At 34.3% G+C, this 22,278-nt stretch overlaps 1 protein-coding gene across 1 annotated transcript in view; it reads left to right on the top strand.

Moving 5' to 3' along the window:
• LOC150102016 (uncharacterized) overlaps window positions 1-22,278 on the top strand; it is a 136,437-nt gene that overhangs the window by 88,360 nt on the left and 25,799 nt on the right. Inside the window, exons 6-8 of the mRNA XM_090400187.1 lie at window positions 8,245-8,459; window positions 13,468-13,746; window positions 17,516-17,632. Of these exons, the coding sequence (XP_090256313.1) occupies window positions 8,245-8,459; window positions 13,468-13,746; window positions 17,516-17,632 (611 nt within the window). The remainder of the gene's footprint in view (window positions 1-8,244; window positions 8,460-13,467; window positions 13,747-17,515; window positions 17,633-22,278) is intronic.

Here is a 22,278-nt window from a genome sequence, read left to right as displayed (position 1 = left end):
AAAAAACAAAATAAGATAGATAAATAGTAATCAAGAACATAAGAATATAGAACAAGTAAAATTATTTGTATATATCTGGGCAGAACTTTCAAGAAAATGGAAGATATATGGAAGAAGAATTGCAATGGCAGAAGATGTGTTAAAGAAAGAGATCATTTATTACAAGCAAAATAAGTAAAGACTTATGAAAACAATTTATAAAACATTTGTTTGGAGTGTATTGTTATATGGTTGTTCAACTTAGACTATTACAGCAAAAGACTAGAAAAGAATTGAGGCATTGGCCAACCTGGTTGTCCAAGTGGTTAGCATACCTACTCTCTAGCCAGCAGGTCATGGGTTTAAATCCCACCGTGGGGAAGATGAATTTCATCGCCTGGTGTGAGACCACTTCCCTGCTTATTGAAGGCCTGAAGTGGCTAAAACAGTTCCATTTGGGCTCTAGAGCAGGGTTTCCGGACAATGTAAAAATAAATTTAAAAATTGTAAAAAAATATGTAAAATTGACAAAAATGAAAAAAAAAAAAAAATCCTTGCCCACCCATGGTACAAATGTATCATAGGTTTAGTAATAACCTTTCATGAGTAGTAACCACATAAAATAAATTTGAAATGTGTTCACAGAACGTATTACTTGGAGTAAATTGGCAAGAAAGAAAATCTGTGAAAAACCTTGTGTGAAATTTAAGATAACCAAGTATTCAAGAAGACAATCATAGGAAGTAAAATGAAATTCTTAGAACACATATGGCGACATTTACAACCCATAAGAAATGGATTGTAAATTTATTAGGAGGGAAGATATCGAGGAAAAGAAGAAGAGAACGATTCACATATGCATTATTATAAGATATAGTTATATTAACTGGAAGAGATTATAAACTATTAAAGAGAAAAGTCAGAAAAAGGTAACTTCCCAGAAGAAGGAACTTTAGTGACAGGGAATTAGAATGTCCCTTAAAATCATGATGACGAAGTAATAAGAATAACATTCTAAAAGAGAATCTTATCCTTATTAGTTGGAAGTTTTTTTTTTTTTTTTTTTTTTAAATCACACTTTGCAATCAATTGTACTGTATTACTCTAGTTCACTGATGGAGTAATATTGTACTGTATTACTCTAGTTCACTGATGGAGATATATCTTCATTTCATAAAGTTATATTCGAGCTATGCATTTCACTGTTTGCTTGATCATGTCACAAGTGCCATTAAAAACTTACTACAAGACAGAAATATTGATATTGCTACCATATTGGAAACAAAAAAAAAAGTTTGGATTGGAGTGCTTATATATGTTGTTTTACTCTGGAATACCAGTTGAGGTTTGGGTTGTTTCATATAAATTTTTATGAATTAATAAACTAAACGACAAAATTTAAATGATAGTATAGTTCTCATTAAGAATGATTCAGGTTAATAAATTAGAATCTAGCTTTTAATTTAGTCAGTGTACATGCTGCGGTTGAAGGCAAACATGAATACCAAACAGTTCTGTGAAGAACTTCAAACCACCTTGGAAAGTCGACGACATGTCGCAAAAATTCTTATTTTATTACGCTCATCCGTATTGTTTTCTAATATTGTGTTGTGGTATTTCGGAAAACAAATTATTTCTTTCGTAATATTTGAAACCCTACAAAATGGAGACAAAAAAAGTCAAACAGCAAAACCTTTTAATCTTCTTTAGTAGGCGCAAGGACGATATTCTGGAGAAAAGTAGTAATGGTACCGAAAGTATGCCAAGTACTAGTGCTTCAAGTTTAGAAGAAACAAAGAAATGGAAATACGTTGATACTTCGGAATGTGCAATAGAAACCAAAAAAAGAAAAGGAAACTTTGTTAGGTGTTTCGACAAGGACTATTTAAAGCTTGGTTTCATTGTAGTCCCTGGCAGTGAACTATCGCCACTGCCTTTGTGTGTAGTGTGTTCCGAAATTCTGTCAAATGATGCTATGAAACTTTCCAAACTTGCTCGTCGTTTGCATTCGAAGAATAGAGATTTTATTGATAAGCCACTGAACGTTTTTCAAAGATTATGTGACCAGATGAAAAGTCAGAAAAGTGAAATGAAAATGATGATGACTAGTGACAAGTCGCTGCTTCGAAGTTTTGTCCACTCACTGTATGATCCACCAGGAGCAGCTAGCTGCAAAGAAGCTTTCTACTGAACTAAACACTTTGATGAATGACATGGTGAAGATCATTAATGAAATTTGTAGTTGAGCTATGAACTCCAGGCTGCTCACGACACTGTGTGAGAGTATGAACTCACACCACCAACATCTCCTTCTCCATGCAGAAGTGAGGTGGTTATGAAGGATAAGGGTTTTTGCACGCCTTTTCGAACTGAAGGAAAAAGTAAAGCAGTTTCTGCGAGAGCGAAAATCAGACGTAAAAAAGTAAATCAGACCTAGTAGATAACTTTGTTGAATAAGGAATGGATGGCTAAGCTTGCATATATGGCGGACATATTTAGCCTTCTTAATGAACTTAATATTTCTCTTCAGGGGTCTTGTACAAATATTTTTACACTGAGAAATAAAATGGATGCTTTCAAAAAGAAGCTGGCTCTTTGGTATAATCGTGTACAAGAGGAAGATATAGAAATGTTTCCACTTTTGGGAGAATTTTTGATTGTTGCTGATGTCAACAAGAAAGTCATAATCAACATGATAAGTCAACATTTAAGGGCATTAGCTGAAAACTTGAATAATTATTTTCCCGAAAATGAGGATCCTCGTAAAGGTAACCTCTGGATTAATAATCCCTTATTGGAAGATATAAAATCATGCACACTTGATCCTCATGAAAAAGAAAAGCTGAACGAGTTGTCTTCTGATGTCACTCTGGTGTCCAGACATAAAATACAATCATTGTCTCAATTTTGGATATCACTCGAAAAAGAATATCCATCTCTGAGTTATAAAGGTATCAAATTGTTGGTCGTTTTTTCAACTTCCTATTTGTGTGAAAAGACTTTTTCAGCCATGTCAGTAATAAAAACCAAACGGAGAAATCCAATGGATGTTATTGCAGCCCTTCATCTCTCATGATTATTAATTAACTTAAGGAATTCACAACGTACACTAGAATATAAATTAAATTAAACTTTAATATATATTTCCAATATTTTGGCAGCGTCACGTTGCCATCTTCAGAGGAACTTAAAATGACACGTGCACGCAGGCACTACATAAATGAGGACGAAGCGAGGAAGTGGCTTTTTTTTTTCCTCCTAAAAGTCCTGATGGTGCCCCCTAGCAGGCTATGTAGGTATTCTTGGCTGTTGGACTAAAGGTCTCCTGATGTATGTCTCCCAAATTTGGGGCAATCTCATGCAACCAAATTTGTTGAGGTTTGGCATGTTTCTTAGGGCTGAGGCCAATTCCATGAAAAGTCTTTCGTATTTGAATTTACTATGGTGTATTATCATGGCTTTCTTCCACCATATTTTGTGGCATGTATCCAGAGCATGGTCTGCAAGATCAGAGTGGCTATACTGGTGAAAACGGATGTAGTCCTTGTGTTCTGAAATTCTGATATTCACTGTCCTGCCTGTTTGGCCAAAGTAGGACAGCTTACAGCAGCAAGGGACCTGGTATACACCAGGTAGGTCTAGGGGAAGTGGTTGGTCTTTAGTGAAGCCGACAAAGGATGCCAATTTTTTATATGGTCTGTAGCAAGAGGTCAAGTCATGTTTTTTTTTTAAGATTTTTGAATTTTTTCCGAGGTGCCACAGATGTAGGAAATGGTGATGGGTTTAGAGTAATCCTTGTTGTGAAGGGGGGGGGGGGTACTGGTTTCAGTATTTTCTGGATTTTTTTTTGGGAGGGAGGTAGGCATTGGCTGAGAAAGTGTTGAGGATGTGATTTAGTTCAGTGGTTAGGGCATTGTCATTTGAACAGATTAGTTTAACCCTGTTGTTTGAACAGATTAATTTAATGCTGAGTTGGGGTGGGTTTTAGGATTTGTTCCAGTAGCTGACTTTTCGCTGTTTGCCCTGGTTCCTTGGCAAAAACAACAGAAGCCTTGTTTAACCAGGTGACATCCCAGCCAGCATGAAATTCTGTCATGTTGTACCATCATTTTATGTTTTGGTTTAAGCCAATAAGAATATAATTTGGTCGGCTAAATCCCAAATTGCCAGCCCATCCTTGTTCGTTCAGTATCCTGATACCTAATGGTGTACCATGGAAGGTGAGGATTGGACATTAGGTTAGAAACCCTGGTCATTTCTCTGCATTCCTTTAAACGTTGTGTGGAGGTTTCCTCTCAGTTATATAGCTTTGACCCTTAAGCACCCCCTTGTTGTTTAATCTGTACATTAATGATATTGGAAAGGGGCTGACAAGAGATCTTCAGTTGTTTGTTGATAATGCAAAGATAGGCAGGACAATCAGAGATGCTACTGATATACATCACTTATGGGATGATTGGAATAGGCTTGAAAGGGTGGTTAAGTGATAATGGCTAACAATTCAGTGCTAGTAAGTGTAAAATTATGCACTTTGGTATGATGCAATATCCAAAAGCATATTATATTGGCGGGTGGGATTATGCTTGGAGTAACTGATGATGCTAAAAATCTTGGAGTGTGGTGGATAGAAAGTTGCAATTCAAAGATCACAACAAAAATTGCAAATACAATTCAGAGGATAATTGCAATGTTGAAACAAACATTGACATATAAGGATATTGAAGTCATTTTGCCTCTTTGCATGGCCTTACCATGCCTGGTCTTCTGGATTCCAGAGGGATAAAGAAGCTGGGAAAAGGCTGAAAAGAGGAAGTACAAAGATGATATCAGGATTATGAAATGTATATTACAAGAATAGATCGAGAGGACTGCAGTCCTCTTGATCTATTCTTGTAATATACATTCCATAATCTTGATATGATAGATATCTATAAACTTTTAAGAGGGTATTATAGGATATCAATTGATATCCTATAAATTTTTTTCATTATGTGGAAGGTGGGAAGAGGAAAAGGGGCATCCATTGAAGTTTATGTGCAGTTAGGAAAGAGGTAAGAGCTATATTTTTCTCTCATGGAACTGTGAGTGAGTAGAACAGTTTGCATATTTAAGTAGTAAGTGCATCTGGTGTGAGTGAATTTAAGAGAAAGTATGCCAGCTGGTGTGGATGGTATATGGTTTCTCTCAATGAGTCTTGACTCTCTGGAGGTCTGATAATATCTATTCCATCTGCCTTTCCATATTTCAGGCTGGCTTTTCCTACCTCAAGTATTGATAATATGTACTTTTGCATTTGAATATTTTCTACTTCTGTCACTGCTTGTTTTATTTAACAGCCCTTCAGAGTAATTACTCCAAACATCTGGAATATCCCTATCTTTTCATGTTACTTTTATCATCTTCAATTCCTTTTAGAGTACTCTTTCCTTCATTTCTAGAACATTTTGTTACCTTCGTGATATTTATCTTCTATATTTTTACCAAAATCTTCCTATAACCTTTATTTAGCTACTTTTACACATAGCTTAGCTCTCTCTCTTACATTTTTCTCTGTATTTCAGTGCATTTGCCAACTTATTTCCTATGAGCTTTTGGTATGCTTTCTTCTTTTTCAGGACTACTTCTTTTGTTTACATTGTCATATTTTTCTATCCTTGCAGACAACTTCAGCACATGCCTCCTCAGCTGAATTAGTCACTGTTTTCTTCAGAGTTTGCCACTGAGACTCCAAGGTTTGATTCTTGTTTTCAAAACTGTTTACATAAGTTTACAACCTTTTGTAAGTGGGATTCAAATAAATAAAATAAAGTGTGTGCGCGCACGTGCGTGAGTGAGAGAGAGTTACAGCAGTTTACGTTTGTGTTGTTGAAAGTTCTCATTCTTGGTATGCTAAGACAAGAATTATATTCTTTCTTTAATCCTTTGCCTAACCACCCAGCAAAGTTTATTCATGAAAAGTACCTTCCTGGCTAGTCTACTTGTATATAGACTGTCAACTTCATATCATTTGCCTGAGTATTCAGTAATGCAAAGCACTTCCTTTCAAGTATGTATTCTGCTATGTACTATAAAGGATCATTGTTTTTATCAGTTTTAACCTTTATTGAGATCTCACCAGTGAGTGATGATTTCTTGTTCAGTATAATTTACTTTGTAGCCAAGCAGAAAATTTTCAACTATCTCTGATCCACAGTATTTTAATAATATGGCAATACACCATTTTACTATATGTATATGAAAACTATATATATTATTCTTACATTGATTCAACTTCAGTATCTTCCTGTGTTTAGCTCTCACTGATGAGACCTCAATAAAAGTCAAAGCCAGTCAGGATAGTGTAGAGCAATGTACATTTCCAAAAAGGAGTGTGCTTTGCATTATAGGATATTGAAGCAATCAGTGTGAAGTCGACAGTCTATATATAAAAGTAAACTAGTCGTGAAGATACTTTACATTCAAACTTTGTTTGGTTACATTTGGATAAAGGATTAAAACAAGAATATAATTTTTTGTCTACTATAATTGACATTTATGTTCTTGTTCTCTTTGTGATGCCAAATATAGCATTATCAAAAGACTTTAGCATCTTAGTAAAATTTTACTAATATATTACCTCATGTCTTGTCTGTTAAACCTGTAAATCAGATAACTTCTTAATACATTGAAATTTCTATGCAATTTATTATTGATTTTGTGATAATATTAGAAAACGTTAAAAAATAAATTAATTAACATAATCACTGAAATAAGAGCCAAACAGGCTTCCCTTCGGCAAAGTAAAATTATTCAAAATTAAGTGGATATTGAATACCACATTATTTCTTAGCCAAATAAGAAACTCAAAGATAGGAAATCTAATCTAAGAGTTTCATGCCGAATATAGAAAAACTTGCCAAACTTATATAGAAAACTATATAAGTTTGGCGAGTCCAAGCGTAAGCTAACACCTGGTAGTGCAATGCCAGGACAATTCGTAATATAGGTGGAGCAAGCTCTGATCACTGTCCTTAATATTTTCTCATGATGTAAAACACAGCTCCTAGGAGATGTATTACTGTTCTACATTATGAGAGAAGGTCACTACCCCAGACTGGTTTCGACCTTTTTTGAGGTCTCATCAGTGAGTAGGTAGACCTAGATGTAATACTAAGGTTTCAATAGTCAGAGCTTATTTCTTTACTGTAAGAGTTGCCCAAAGGTGCACAAATACAATTACTGAAATAAGAGCCAGCAGGCTTTACTTCAGCAAAGTAAACTTATTCAAAATTAAGTGGTATTGAATACCACATTATTTCTTAGCCGAATAAGAAACTCAAATATAGGAAATCCAATCTAAGAGTTTCATGCCGAATATAGAAAACTATATAAAGTTCGGTGAATCCAAGCGTAAGCCAACACCTGGCTTCACTGAACTTTATTTAGTTTTCAATATTCAACATGAAACTCTTAGATTAGATTTCCTATATTTGAGTTTCTTATTTGGCTAAGAAGTAATGTGGTATTCAATATCCACATAATTTTGAATAATGAACATAATAATTTTTCAAATATTTGTATGATTTGATAAATTAGCATCCATGCAGCTATCTGCCTACAAGCTGGATTTTATGCGTGTGTGTGTGTGTGTGTGTGTTGCACCCATCTATACCAATTATCTGTATCATAAATAATAAAGTAATCTTCTTTTACTGAGACTCTGATATTTTACTTTAAAAATAGTCTAAAATTGTTTTCTTTTCTCCCTTTCTTTAAAATTTTTATTTTGATGGCATGCATCTTGTAATAGTAGAAAGAGATTGCTTTGAGCAGCAGGCATAGTAGAGAGTAACTCTGCTTTATGAATTTAAAAATATTTGTATTCTGTTGCGGAACTTATTATTTTTCATGTGTAATATAAATTCCATATGCTTTACTCAGCTAAAAATATTTGGATACTATAACATTTAATATCAATGGTTTTAATTTATAAATGATATGTCATGCTTCTGGTAACTAACTCTGAAAGTAGGTACATCTTTGTAGATGAATTAATAGACTGGTCAGTTAATAAAGAACCAATTATTATATTCGTCAAGGAAGGCATAAAATGTAGCAAAATCTGAACATGGAATTGTTCACATTTCTCAACATTAATATTAAAAATATATTATGTGGTGAACTATAGTTTTTGTTTTTGTTTTTTTTTTTCTCCTTTAGATTTTGACAAACCATTATATATTGAACTTGCAATTTTGTTAACACATCTATCTTAATGTTATTTAGGTGTAACTGAAAGTCAAACCACATTTAAACAGCATGTTGCTAATTTAGAAGTGCAGGTGATGGAGAAAGAAGCATCATCATCACAGTTGGCACAGATATTAAAGGAACTAGAAGATGCGCATGAAGAAGCAAAAAGATCAGCACAGGACAAAATGGCAGCTTTGGAAGAGCAATTAAATAAAGAAAAACTATTAATTAAAGAGCTCAGATACCAGGTTTATGTTTAAATATGTTCTCATTTTAACAGTATATGAATTGCTTCTCTGAGATATAGTTTTGTATTTAATTTCTTTTCCAGGCAATTTCAATGATATTCTTACCACTACATTATTACTTTGAATTAACAAGCCAGAATAAATTATCCAGAAGTGTAATCACTTATTCTAAAGTTTGGCTATGAAGAAAATTTCAGGATGAAATTTTCTTCATAGCCAAATCTTTCACACATTATATTAATTTTATTTATTCGTTTTCCATATAATTTAATATAGTTTTTTTTATTTGCATGATCTGCTACTTTTCTGCTTTTCATGAATTGATAAATGCATCCATAATTTCTCTCTCTCTCTCTCAAAAGTATTGCAGTAATATAGTAACCGTTAAATGACTTGTGAGAATTTTTTGGTTCTCCCCAATCATTTACATAGCACATATCATATTACATATCACATTTTATTCCAAGTGTTATACTTCTTAACAAACAACCATTGAATAACAAGAATTTATTGTATTTTAACATACCTGATAATTTCATGCATATTCTCTTATCAGTTTGACTTGTTCTTCATTATGCTTCGTTATTGTATATAAATGCTACTGTCTCATATTTTATATTATTACCAAAAGATGAAGTAAAAGTCAGTGAAAGATTACATGAGATTACTACATATTTGGCCTTTCAATAAATTCGAGTGATGAAATTGACAAACATTTGCTTACCACAAATGTCACTGCTAAGAAAGAAATCTTTCCAATAGCGAGCTCTATGCATCACGAAAACTCTGCAAAGACAACAACATTATTGTTACTACAGCTCACTAAGATGAAGCTAATGTTGGTCTCAATTCCAGTAATTATAATTGGAAAATGAATGTGATGCTCAGAGCAAAACACTACTTATAAACTGCTAGATTATGATACCACCAAATCTCAGAAAAAAACATTAAAAAGCTTCTAAAAGCACCATAATTTTCCTCCTGAAGTAGTTAAACTCAAATGTTTTATTACCTTCTTTGTCCCATTTACAGGAGGGAGAGTCAGTTGACACTTCTGGCTCTCCCTCCTTTAAATTAGCCAGTTAGCTAAATCTTTAATTTCATTTATTGGCCACTCTTCATCTTATATAAAAAGATTCCACACATTTCAAATCCTTAATCCAAAATTTTTAACAATAATGATATCATAGTGAGCTTTGATGTCACCTCCTTATTCACAAATATTCCTCTTTCTGACATTCTTAATTTACCAAGAAATGCTTCCCCTCCCTTCCCCCACATTATTGATCTCTAATTTTGCCATCCATACTGGTTAATTTTCTTGGAAAGAAGGCCTTATACAAGGGTGGTCTGAAAAGTTTTTGGTCAAGGCAAAAAACCACTATTGGCAAAAGATTTTTTTTTCTAAGTTGGTACATCTGTCATAATCATCCAGGTGAAATTGTAAGTCATTCTATCAAGTAGTTTGTTTTATACAGCTGTCTGAGTCAAAGTGTTGTCTGTATCCCTTGAAATGGATAAAATTGAGTATCGTGCAGTTCTAAAATTCTTTGTAAAAGAAGGTTTAACGCCAAAAGAAATTCATTTGAAGTTGATAAAAGTTTATGGACACTATTCTCCTTTGTTTTCAACAATTAAGAAACGGGCTGCCAAGTTAAAATGTGGTCATACCAGCCTTGAAGATGATCCACATGAAGGACATCCAAAAAGTGTAACATCAGAAATCATTGATCAGGTGCACGGTATGGTATGGTATTGGATGACAGGCGAGTCAAAGTGCATGAAATTGCTGAGACTATAGGCATTTCAAAAGAACGTGTACGATATGTTTTGTATGAAGAATTGCAAATGAAAAAGCTTTGCGCAAGATGGGTACTGCACTTGCTCACAGCAGATCAAAAACACACGCATGAAAATCTCTGAACAATGCTTGGAGCATTTTAACAAGAATAAAACTGATTTTGTGCATCAATTTATTTCTATGGATTAGATTTGGATGCACCAGAATCCACACAGCAGTCAAAACAGTGGACAGAAGCTGGTTGTTCAGTGCCAAAGATGACAAAGCCGGTTCCATCAGCAGGAAAGGTCATGGAATCGGTGTTTTTGGATGCTGATGGCATTTTGCTTATTAACTATCTTGAAAAGGGTAAAACAATAACAGGGGAATATTATTCCTATCTTTTAACAGACTAGATGAAAAAATTTGTGAGATGCACGAATAACCAGCAAGGTATTCGTGCATCTTGCTGGTTATTTCTGTGTTTTTTGCACCCGAAGAAGTTTGTGAAAGACGAAACTAGTCGTGTGAATAAAATCTGCTTTTATTTAATCTTGGTGTTCTAGTCATTTAATACTAAATAACATAGATTTATATATACACACACGTTCATAAAAATTGCATCATATGCTGTAACCATTTTTTTTTTTTTTTTCTGATAATGAAATTTGAATACCTATTTGAAAAGGATAGTCCACAAATAAAGAAGACGGTAACATAACATTTTTTTCGGTTAATATTTGGCTCTTTTTAGTACAAGATGTGACAGTGAATGACAGCAAACTTGACAAATTTGCATATATTTCAAAATGGAGTGGACAGTGATATTTTCACTGGAAAAACAAATACCGGTATCAAAATTTACTTCACTGACAATTTTACTAACATTCAAAGCTAAAAATTCACCTTTTGAGGTTTAGTGCTACATGGGTCTTTGACTTGATTACAGCTGTGCATCAGCAGGGCATTGAGAAAATCAATTTCTTAATGGTTGCAACTATCAAATGATTCCATACCCTTTTATGGTTTCTTGGAGTTCCCAAAGTGTTTTCGGCATCTTCTTGTGCATTTTAGTTTTCATTTGGTATCTTTCTCAATGGGGTTGAGATCTGAGCTGTTTCCTGGCCATGGTAGTTGTTGAATCAAGTGTTCATTGAGTCACTTATTAACCTACAACAAATATTTTTTTAAGTACTAAACGCAATTCACATGGTACATAATAGCTTTATTTACTTTTTTGTCCTATGACAAGGGGTAGAGTCATCCTGAAAGATCATCATTACAGTAAAGTGGTCTCTGATAGTAGGCAGCAATTCTTCTAAAATTTTCTGGCAGACTTGTGCATTCACTGAACCTTTTTGAAATGCATGTGACCAACACCATGATATGACATGCAGCCCCAGATCATCTGACTGGTTGAGAATTTGACTGTCGACGCCAGTCAGTTAGGATTGAATTTTTCCCCTGATTTTCTTCGAATTGTCTGTCTACTATTGACACCCTGCAGGTTAAACTTTTTCAGAAAAAATTACTCTTTTCTGCTAATCAGGGGTCCATTTGGCATGCTGTCTGCACCAATTTAACTAATCCTATCTATTTGTTTGATTAACAAGGCTTCTTTTTAGGGTGCCTGGCTATCAGTCCCTGTCGAATGAGTCTTCCTGACAGTTACAGAGCTTGCCACAACTCCTGTTTGTTCTTCCCAGTCCCATTTCAGTTCTCTGGACAACGCATGGTGATTTTTGAGGCAGAGCCACTTTAGAACTCGATCTTGGAATGGAGTAGACAGTGGCTTTCTTCTTGTCCCCTTCTTCCTTTCAGCAGGAGGCTTTCAACAGCAGGCATACCACAGTAGATTGACTACAGGACACCCTTTTAGCTATTTCACGAGAGGAATAGCCTTCTCTATTTCAAGCTTGAATCGCACTTTTTCTGCGAGGTGTTAATTGTACATAACTAGCCAATAGTTATCTCAGCACGAAAATGCAAAAACTAGCTCTTGCTGTCTGTTTACGAGGGTTGTTCGATAAGTCCGTGCAAAAATGAAGAAAACCTAATTTTTTTTTGAGACAAACATTTTTTATCTTTCAACATAGTCTCCTTTGAAGTCTATACATACATAGTCCAATGATGCTCGAGTTTTTTGATCCTGTCCATATAGTATGATTTGTCCAACTCTTCAAAATAGGCAGTTTTGAAGAACAACACAAAAATAACTCTGGATTCCGTTGAAACAGCTTCAAGCTGTCCTTGCAACAGTTCACACATTGACGCTTTTGATCCAGTGTGAGGACACACACCACCCATCTTGCGGATAGTTTTCTCACATGTAAATGTTCATGTAAAATATTATGTACGTGCCCATTTGAGATGCCCACAGACTTAGCAATTTCATGCACCTTTACTCTTCTATCATCCATCACCATATTGTGGATTTTTTCAATAATTTCTGGAGTAGTGACCTTAACATGGCATCCAGAATATCCAGTGTCACTTCTGCTCATATGACCACTTCAAAAATTACTAAACCACTTATAAACCATTCTAATCAAAGGTGCAGAATCACCATAATGTTCATCATGCTTAGCTTTGGTTTTTTTTCCTGAGCCGTTTTGCCTTTCAAAAATTGATGTTTAATTACTACACAAAATTCTTTCTCATCTATTTTTCACAAATCATGGTACTTGATCAATTCAAATGAATGCCAAACGCAGAGTAATAGATCTATCTGACTGAAACTTAGTGTGTGATCCTCCAACAGTTGCCAGCAACTAAAAATAACCTCGATACGTACTGGTGGCATCATCTCTTAGACTTTGCACGGACTTATCGAACAGCCCTCGTATAGCATAAAAAATTTGAAACAATAGCAGCGACTATTACATTATACAGAAACCTGTGGGAATGATAGATGATGCAATCCAAGAAATATCTAATGATAAACCAATGAAAATGACCATTTTACTACTAAAAACTATATTTATGTAAGGTAATACAGTTTCTGTGAACATGAGTGTATATATATCCAGAGATTAGTCTTCTTTCATGTTGAAAGTGTCGTCAATAAAAATAGTATAAATAAAAACAATAGTATAAAAATTGCTCATCACTTTGTGGTGATGAGTAATTTTTATACTAAAAATCTGCATTTTTTAATTCTGAAATGTTTTTAATTGGATATTATATGCTTTATATATATATATATATAAAATTATATTTTTCTTAAAGATATTCCAAGAAAAAAGAGAAAACTCTCATTTAAAGCGTCAACTAACATCTTTTAAGAGTAGTTTGGAGCAAAATAATCAGATGGCAGATGCAAAAAAACAAGAGTTAAGTAGCCTGCAGGCAGAATTGGCTATTAAATATCAAGTGGAATTGAAGCATAGAGCAGAAATGGAACAGTTACAGACTGAATATCGTTTATGCAAAGGAGAAATAAATAATTTGAAAAAGGAGCTTGAAGAAACAAAAGCTCGAGATCCAGCTTTAGCTGAGCAACTTAAGGTAAGCGGTTTTTTTTGTTATTCTTCCTGTTGAATATAGACAAAACTTTTAATTTAAACTATGGTTATTCTGTTTTAGGACTACTGAAAAATAATTGCTCCTACTTTAATCAGTGCCTCTCTCACCTACTCATACTCTTTAGTAGTAAAGCCTTGGAGTATGTTTCATCAAGGAGGTGAGGAATATTTTGTAGGATGTTTCATCTGAAGTTATCTGACCTCCAAATGAACAACCCTTCAGTTAACTGACCCTTGAATATCACTTGCTGGCCTGGTTGGCCGAGTGGTTAGCGTATCTGCTTTCCAACCAAAAGGCTGCGGGTTCGAATCCCACCGTGGACATGGATGTTTGTGATTGTCTGTGAAAGCACTAGTGGTGATGATGGGCAGTAGATGGTGTTGGTGTAGATGATGAAGGTTGGTGGAGTAGTGAGACGAACAGTTGTAGAGTTGATGCTCTCCCTCGATCTTTGGATTCCCTGGAGATGTGATATAATAATAATAATTATTATTATTATCCAGCTGCAAATTGCTCTGCAACTGTGGTTGACTAATTGTAGTTTCAGATAGAGATAATTCCAGAAACACAAGTCTTCTTCTACTTTTCCCACTGAACAGGCATATAGACCAAACAATTGACAGGCATAATGCTTATCTCATGAGCTTTATAAGCTGCCTTGATGGTAACTCTGAATAAACTCAACCCAAATCCCTTTAATCATAAAGTTAGTAAGTTGCATATTGTCATTTTAACTAAATGACTACTCCTATCATTACTCTGGATTGAACCTCAGCTCTTCAGTTGAAGAGTTAAAGGAAGTTTTAAAATACTACACACACACACACACACACACGCACTCACACTGTGTATTGAAAATTATATCTACATTCATGTACACAAGATTCTCACTATAAAAAACCTAAAAAGGATCAAAGAAACAATTTGTTATTGCATTAAGTTTGCTCTAGATTAGTTCTTGAGAATAAATAACCTCAAAATTAGCATTTATCCTTCCTGACAAAAAAGCTATCACTTGGCATATCAAGAACTTCAGTTGGATCTGTAAGCTCTCCAAGTAGGAGTTATTTGAGGAGTTTTAGCGCATGGTAGTTGACTTATTTGTCATCTTTCATTTCATATTTAGTATTAGTTCCACAATGAAATAAATTTTAATAATGAAATTAACTAGGGAGAGCTTCATTTAAACTATTAGTATATTAAATTTTTCACTTCTCTGTCCATATTTATTAATCAGTAATAGACAGTGTGTATAATAATAAGAACATATTATGACATATATGTACACACACACACACACACACACATATATATATCAGGAGGTTATTGAGAAGAGTGAAAGATAACAGTATAGTGAGAAAGGTTGTCAGTGTGTTGCTGAGGTATGACAATGAAGTTGAGACAGACAGCCAGAATCATGAATGGCATGTTAGGAGAAGGGAGTATAGTTTGTGGATGTATGACATGTATTTGAGGGAAGAATAGAATTATACAAATGTGATGGATAACATTTGAATGGCTTTGGAGTTAGTGCACTGGAGAAACTGTTGCTTGGAAGTGCAGTGTATGATGCAAGCAATAGTTCAGATAGTAAGAGATGAAGTGAAAGACCAGGAGAGTGGTATTGAAGAGACAAAGTGCTTGGCAGTGGAAACAGTAGTCGTAATAGTGTGAGTGGTAGTGTGGCATAAGGTGAGTCGGTGTTGGAAGTAGTAGTGAATGTATGTATGTATGGGGAAGATCAGCATAGAAATGGAATAGATTGAGATGTGGGTGGAGAAGTTGAGACTGAGCGGATATATGTCGTAAGTGGTGATAAAGGTAATTGTGTAAGGGCAGGTGTAGGGAAATCACAACCAACAAGTGGCTTGGGTAGGAATGGTTATAGACCTAAAAGTGAATTGCTGTGTTTATTTACAAATACCAGCAGTATTAGAAATAAGGGAGATGAAATGGTTTCATTGGTGGAGTTTATTTGACCCAAAATCATTAGAATAAGTGAAACATGGTTGAATGAAGATGATATCATAACAGGAATAGAAATGGAAGGGTACAGTGTTTTTTACGAGGATAGAAAGGACAAGAAGGGAAGGGGAGTGTTGCTGATGATAACAGGGGAATTATGTCCACATAAGGTAGACATAAAAGAGGGAAATAGTGGCAGTGGTTATGAGGCAGTGAGGTGGAGGTTGACAGGAAGACATATTTGGTTGGATGATGCTACATGCTAGGGAATATCAAGGATGGTGATGAAGAGTTGTTTATACATTTCTTATAAACATTTCTTGCAAACAAAGGGAGAGTGATTATTACAGGCAATTTTAATTATGGCAGTATAGAGAGTTCTAGATCTGATCATTTCGTCAGGGGATGTAATTGTGAGTGGGGTTTTGTACTTTCCTCCAGTCGGTGAGATTGATCATGAAGTGATCACCTGGGTTGTAGCTAGACATATGCAGACTTCTGTGAGGAAAGGTTATATGTGGAAGTACAAGGCTGGTGATTATGAAAAGCTTAGGAGCCAACTTAAAGCTATAGCATGGAATGAGAATTTGAGAAGTAAGGAAATAAATGCTGCTTAGGAACTGACAAACAAATACATAACAACGTCAATGTGTGAATATATTCCGAAGATCAAAATGCTGAATAAGTAAGATGTAAAATGGATGGATGAATGAGGGAGGCTTAAGCATGAAATCTGGAAGAAGGCACTGCAAAAGCAGTACAACATGAATAATGATAATAATCAGCTACATGAAGAGTATAAAAAACAAGCCAGAAGAGTGACTCAGTAAGAAATAAAGACAACAGAAGTGCAGCATGAGCAGAAATTAGCAAATCAGCAAAGAAAAAACCCTTGAGGGTTTTTCAGATATGTCGCAAGTAGAAGGAAGAATGATTATAGTAAGATGATGTTAATGGATGAAAATGGTAGAATGGTAACTGCTGCAGAAGACATTGAGGTATTCAGTGATCAATTCAAAAGGGTGTTTCATCCTCTTGTTCCACTTGGACAACTTGTAGATCTTTATTCTTAACTAATGCTTTATTTATGCAGAGATCCTTTCTCATGCTTAATAAGTCCGAACCAGACTAGCACACAATTGTTCTTTCCTTGTAATCGTTTCCATGATAATACACATTCCTATCATTAACACAGTAGGGTTGCCCACACACACAGATTCTCACCATTCTTTCCATCATAATTTAGTTTTCTGGATACATTAGGTCTCATACCAATTAATTTCTCCAGACTCCTAATACCAATCACTGTCAAGTGTAGGCTGTCCCTCTTATAGAAATCCATTGTTCCTTTAAACTTGGTCCACACATCTAAAAATGTGCATCAGTTCCTTCTATACAGTCTATGCATTGAATCATTTTCCATCATAGCCCTTCTTAATTCATTTCTATCATATATAGGTAAAATACTAACAATTTTTCACTCTCACTTTTTACATCCTCTCTCATATTGACGTTATTGTTAGTTAAATCATTCACAACTACTAGAATTTCCATCTGTTTTGTTTTCTGTTTTTCATTTATGTTTGCTATATTTTTATTTTAGCTCCATCTAAATTTATAATAGAAGAATTTTTGAAATCGCATAGCTTATTTATGCATAGTAGGTTATTAAAATTAACATCTCATTCAGCACGCTTTAATTTTAAACCTATAATTACATTAATGATTATTTTAATAACTAACACTTTATTGTTCTGTTACTGAACACTGATATTTTTTCACTTAGTCTCTCAGTTGGCATCTAAAGGAGAAAAATCAAGAAATGTCTGCCACAAAGGAACAGTTACATTTAATGGAGGAGAGACATCAATCTGAAGAAGCTAGATTAAATAAGCAAATAAAAGTAAGATTTGTTATTAATGAGTAAAGTGTGGAACATGTTGACATGTAAAATGTTTGGAAGTAGTAATAGAACATTGATATTATTTTACTTGAATATTAAATGCTTTCTGTTAGCAGGAAAGCACTTTGGACACTTCTGGCATGGCATAAAACTAGTTTAAGATCTGTTAATAAAATATGTATATATATCTTACTTAAATTAAGGGGATATTAAATCCCGCATAGTTTTAAAACCGAATAAGAAACTCAAAGATCGAAATCAGAGAGTTTCTTGCCGAATATTCGGCAAGAAACTCTCTGATTCCGATCTTTGAGTTTCTTATTCGGTTTTAAAACTATGCGGGATTTAATATCCCCTTAATTTAAGTAATGTTTTCATTGCCGAAATGAAGCTTATTAGCTCTTTATACTTAAGTATATATATCTTATTTTTCATTATTATCTCAAATCTCCAAAATTTCATAATAAAGGAGTTACATAATAAAGTCTGTTTGGTGTTTTTGAGGTGCATTTTGCAAAATGCATATGCACCTATCCACATGCAAGTTATTCCAAGATTTTGGCTGGACAGATATTATTGAAATTTGGTATTTAAAATCATTACAAAAATTTGTCAAACCATCTCAGTTGTCATTTTAATTGAATCCTTTGCAGAAGTGCAAAGGGACAAAATATGCTAAAAATATATTTTTCAATTAACTCTGCTGTGCTGTGACTAATTTAATAATATTTGAGATTTAAGATATGCACAAGATTATGCCTATGTAGTTTAGCTTTGGTTTCACAGCAACATTTAGCAAAATAATTCTGACTTGTATTATATGTGTCAATTGGATGGATTTTATGAAATTTGATATTTGAACCAAATGTATTGTACAGTACTTTACAGTGCAGTAATTTTCATTGTTAGGCTCTTCTAGATTCTGATTTGCTTTAAGATTTCCCTATCTCCCTTGATTATTTTAATCATAAAATCAAGCAGAAACAAAATTTTGGTTATCTTACACATGTCAAAAACAGTTCTATATTCATTTGTTGTGTAATGAGTCATTATACAAAAATGCTATTATAAAATGCTCCTTTTTTTATGATGGTCTGCAATCAGTTCTTGAATTGTTAGCATTTCAAGTTGTGTAATGGAAATCATATAAATTTGATTTCCTGAAAAGTGTTTTTAATTTCATTTGCCCATTTTTTTTTCTTTGCATTTTTAATTCTTGAATTTACTCCTGTCATTTGCTGCATTTTGCATAATTTTTGGCTCATCTTAATACATAATTTTCATGTTGTACCATCATTTTGTATATTGGTTTAAGCCAATAAGAATACAATTTGGTCGGCTAAATCCCAAATTGCCAGCCCATCCTCATTCGTTCAGTATTCAGGTAGATACCCAACAGGGTGCACCACGAGAATGTGAGGATTGGTTTATATGGTTTATTGCCAATTCTTGCATTAAGATTGCCTATTACCAAGATGTGATCCCTAGGATTGGTCTTATTAAAATGTTCAAAAGTTTTCTGAGTCCTCCTCTTTTCCTTCTTGCATAAGATGCATAAGTTCCAATTACTGTCATATAGCCTTTGTCTATTTTAATTCTTATTTCTATTATTCTTTCACTCCAAAAGTTGTAATGGATTATATTGCTGCTAAGAGATTTATGTAAAAAGATTGTTACACCTGAATTAATTTTCTCTTTTGCCTTTACCCCACTGTATATATAGTGAATATGTAATTTTCAATTTCATCTGTTCCTTTCTGCTTTTTTAGATTCTGTAATTACTGCTATTTTTACATTTTTTCTTCTAATGGTTGGCCCAGTTCTATGATTTTGTGGTGGATACTTCTCACATTCCAGGTATCTGTATTCCAATAGGTATATTTCTGCTTTTCTTTTGTTTTCGATAGTTTTCTTCTTGAATCCTTATTCCAAGCTGGTTCATTACCAAAAAAAATGGCTATCTGTTTATTATCTTCATTTTAGTGAGTTAAAATTTTGACTGAGTCATTACTGGCCATCTGCAGTTAGCTTGGTGATGGGACTGCCTCTTGAGGTCTTCAAGCTTGCCTTAAAGTGGTAGGAGGAAATTTTAAAGAGAAGACATAGAAATAGAAATAGAATGACCCATAGCCCTTGAATACTCTAATAACATTAGGGTCATGAGTTAACAAGAGTTGGCCAAGTAATGCCATATAAGAAAGGTTAAAGAGCAAGGGGGACCTACCTCAAAGAAGAGGGAGGAGAGAATAGACCCAGCTAGGGGACCATGGGAAAGCCACTTCCCTTGCTATCAAGATGATAGCTCCTGTGTCTCTGTTCTTTTAGAACCAATGTTAATGTTAAATTTTGCGTGAAGTTGGAGAAAGTACACAAGTGAGATACTTGAAATTTGCCACTCTGGTTGGCCGAGTATATATGAATTCTCCAACCAAGACTGTAAATGTGAATCTTGCTGAGCCATAGATGTCTGTGAATGGTTTAGATGAATTGCACTGCTCAGCTGAAAATTGCCAATCTGCTTACTTGAAGCCAGAATATCTTGAAAAAATTTCCATATCTGGAACTTTTTCAAGTTTCCACATCATCAATTTCCTGATATGTGCCCCTTGAGGTTACATAACAGGAAATTAAATGATGATATGAGTACATTTCAAAGTACAGATACTGTGACAGTACTATTAATGTCAGAGTTGCTTAAGGGTCAGAGTTGAATAACTGGAAGGAGACCTCCATGTAGCCTTTTAAGGAATGCAAAAAAAAAACACCATAACTTCTCACTTTCTAATAGTACATCCCATTAGTTGGTATCTACCTGAATACTGAATGAATGAAGTAGGGTGGCAGGTTTTTTTTTTTTTTTTTTCTCTTCCCTGGTGGGTTTAACGAACCAAATTGTATTCTGATTGGCTGAAGCCAAAATAATATGATGGTACAACATGATGGAATTTTAGCTGGGGGTTTTGTTCCCCACCCCTTTGTTTTTGTCAGGAAACCAGGGAAAAACAACAAAAAGTTGATTACAGGAGCACCCTCCAACTCAGCATCAGAAAAGTTCAAGACTGAAACCATCAACTTGAGGATAATCTTGAATTACAAGCAATATCAAATAGTGATGTGAGCAAATATTGGAATGACAAATTAAACAATGAGACTTATTGGGCTTGTGGTTTTGCAGAAGGTTCTACTAAGTGGAAGAATATTTTGAATCATTATACTGGAGATCTAAACAGTACAGTGAGAAATGCTTATCGAACAAGCAGAAATAATTTAAGAAAACTAGCAAAAAGAGCAATGCTGATAATATTGATAAGTTCCTGCTGGATTTCTATTCAGAACTTCAGAACATGGACTAGTCATCACTAACACTGTTTCAACATACAAGAAATAAAAAGTCTTATTGTGACTATGTTATTCCTGATAGTTATATTCTCATGCTGGTTCAGGATGCCAGAGTATATCAATTTTAAATAGAAAGTGATCATCATTTAGTGTTGAGCAAGATGAAACAATATCATATTGAAAAATCTTTCATATTTTTAAAAAAATGTGAAAGAGTTTGAAAACCAAACCAAACTTTGGAGATTCAGTGGCACTCTCTGAAGAAAACATTGATTCAGCCAAAAAGGCAGGTGGTGAGGTTTCCTGCAAGGAGAGTAAAATCAGAACTCCACAGTGGACTCTAGAAGTTAAAGAAACAGTCAAGAAAAATGTCAAACTTTCCTGGCCAATAAGTCAGGTTGGGCTCTCAAAGAATACAGAGAAAAATGTGAGAAAGTGAAGCACTTCGTAAAATTAGCTAAACGAGTCATGGGTTGACTTTGATAAGAACAGAAAATAAATATCAGGAAGTTGGCAGAATATTCTGCAGTTTATAAAAAAAAAAAAAGCATAAAAATAGAGGAAAGCATACTGTAAAAAGAATCAGAGGTGGCATGAAAACTAAACATATTCTAGATATTTAGAGTATAAAGCAGTTACTTTTTCTTTACTTTCATTTACTGTTAAAGTAAATGAAACAAGCATTGACATGTTCAGTAGTAGAAAACATTCAAGAGAAATGCAATCAGTATTACATCAATTCTTGAGGTTGAAAAAGCAATCTCAAATAGTTAAACAATAAATATTCAAATATAGAAGTTGAAAAGTTTTTACAGTTGCTACATTGTATAATTCAGGCCTGGTCAGAGGGTCAAATTTCAGATGATTGGATGAGCTTTCATAGTACCCATCTATCTTCTTCTTCCTAGCATGGATTTTAGGCCAGGTCTCATGGCATCTCTTTCTTGGTCCTTCAGTCTTCTTTTTCCATTTATTTTATATTATTATTATTATTATTATTACGGGCAACTCCAGGGAGTCATTAGACTCATCGAGGGAGGCCCCAAATCATATTCATCACAACTACTCGACATTCATACAGTATCTATCATACCTCGCCTTAAACTCATTCACTGTCACAGCATCCACCACAGACTCTGGCAGCCCATTCCACTCATTCACCACTCTAAAAGTAAAGAACCCAGCTCTAACACCTTTACTAACCACACTTTTGCCCAGTTTCCATGGATGTCCCCTAGTCCTCCCACAACCAGCCCTGTTCTCAAAAATATCTTCTGAATTTATTTTATAGAAACCCTTCAGTAATT

Source organism: Typopeltis vanoorti, chromosome 11, assembly GCF_054136105.1.
Source record: "Typopeltis vanoorti isolate ZY-2024b chromosome 11, IOZ_Tvanoo_1.0, whole genome shotgun sequence".
Lineage (NCBI taxonomy): Eukaryota > Metazoa > Arthropoda > Arachnida > Uropygi > Thelyphonidae > Typopeltis > Typopeltis vanoorti.
Note: the sequence above shows the minus strand (reverse complement) of the source record. Positions and strands in the feature narration are given on the sequence as shown.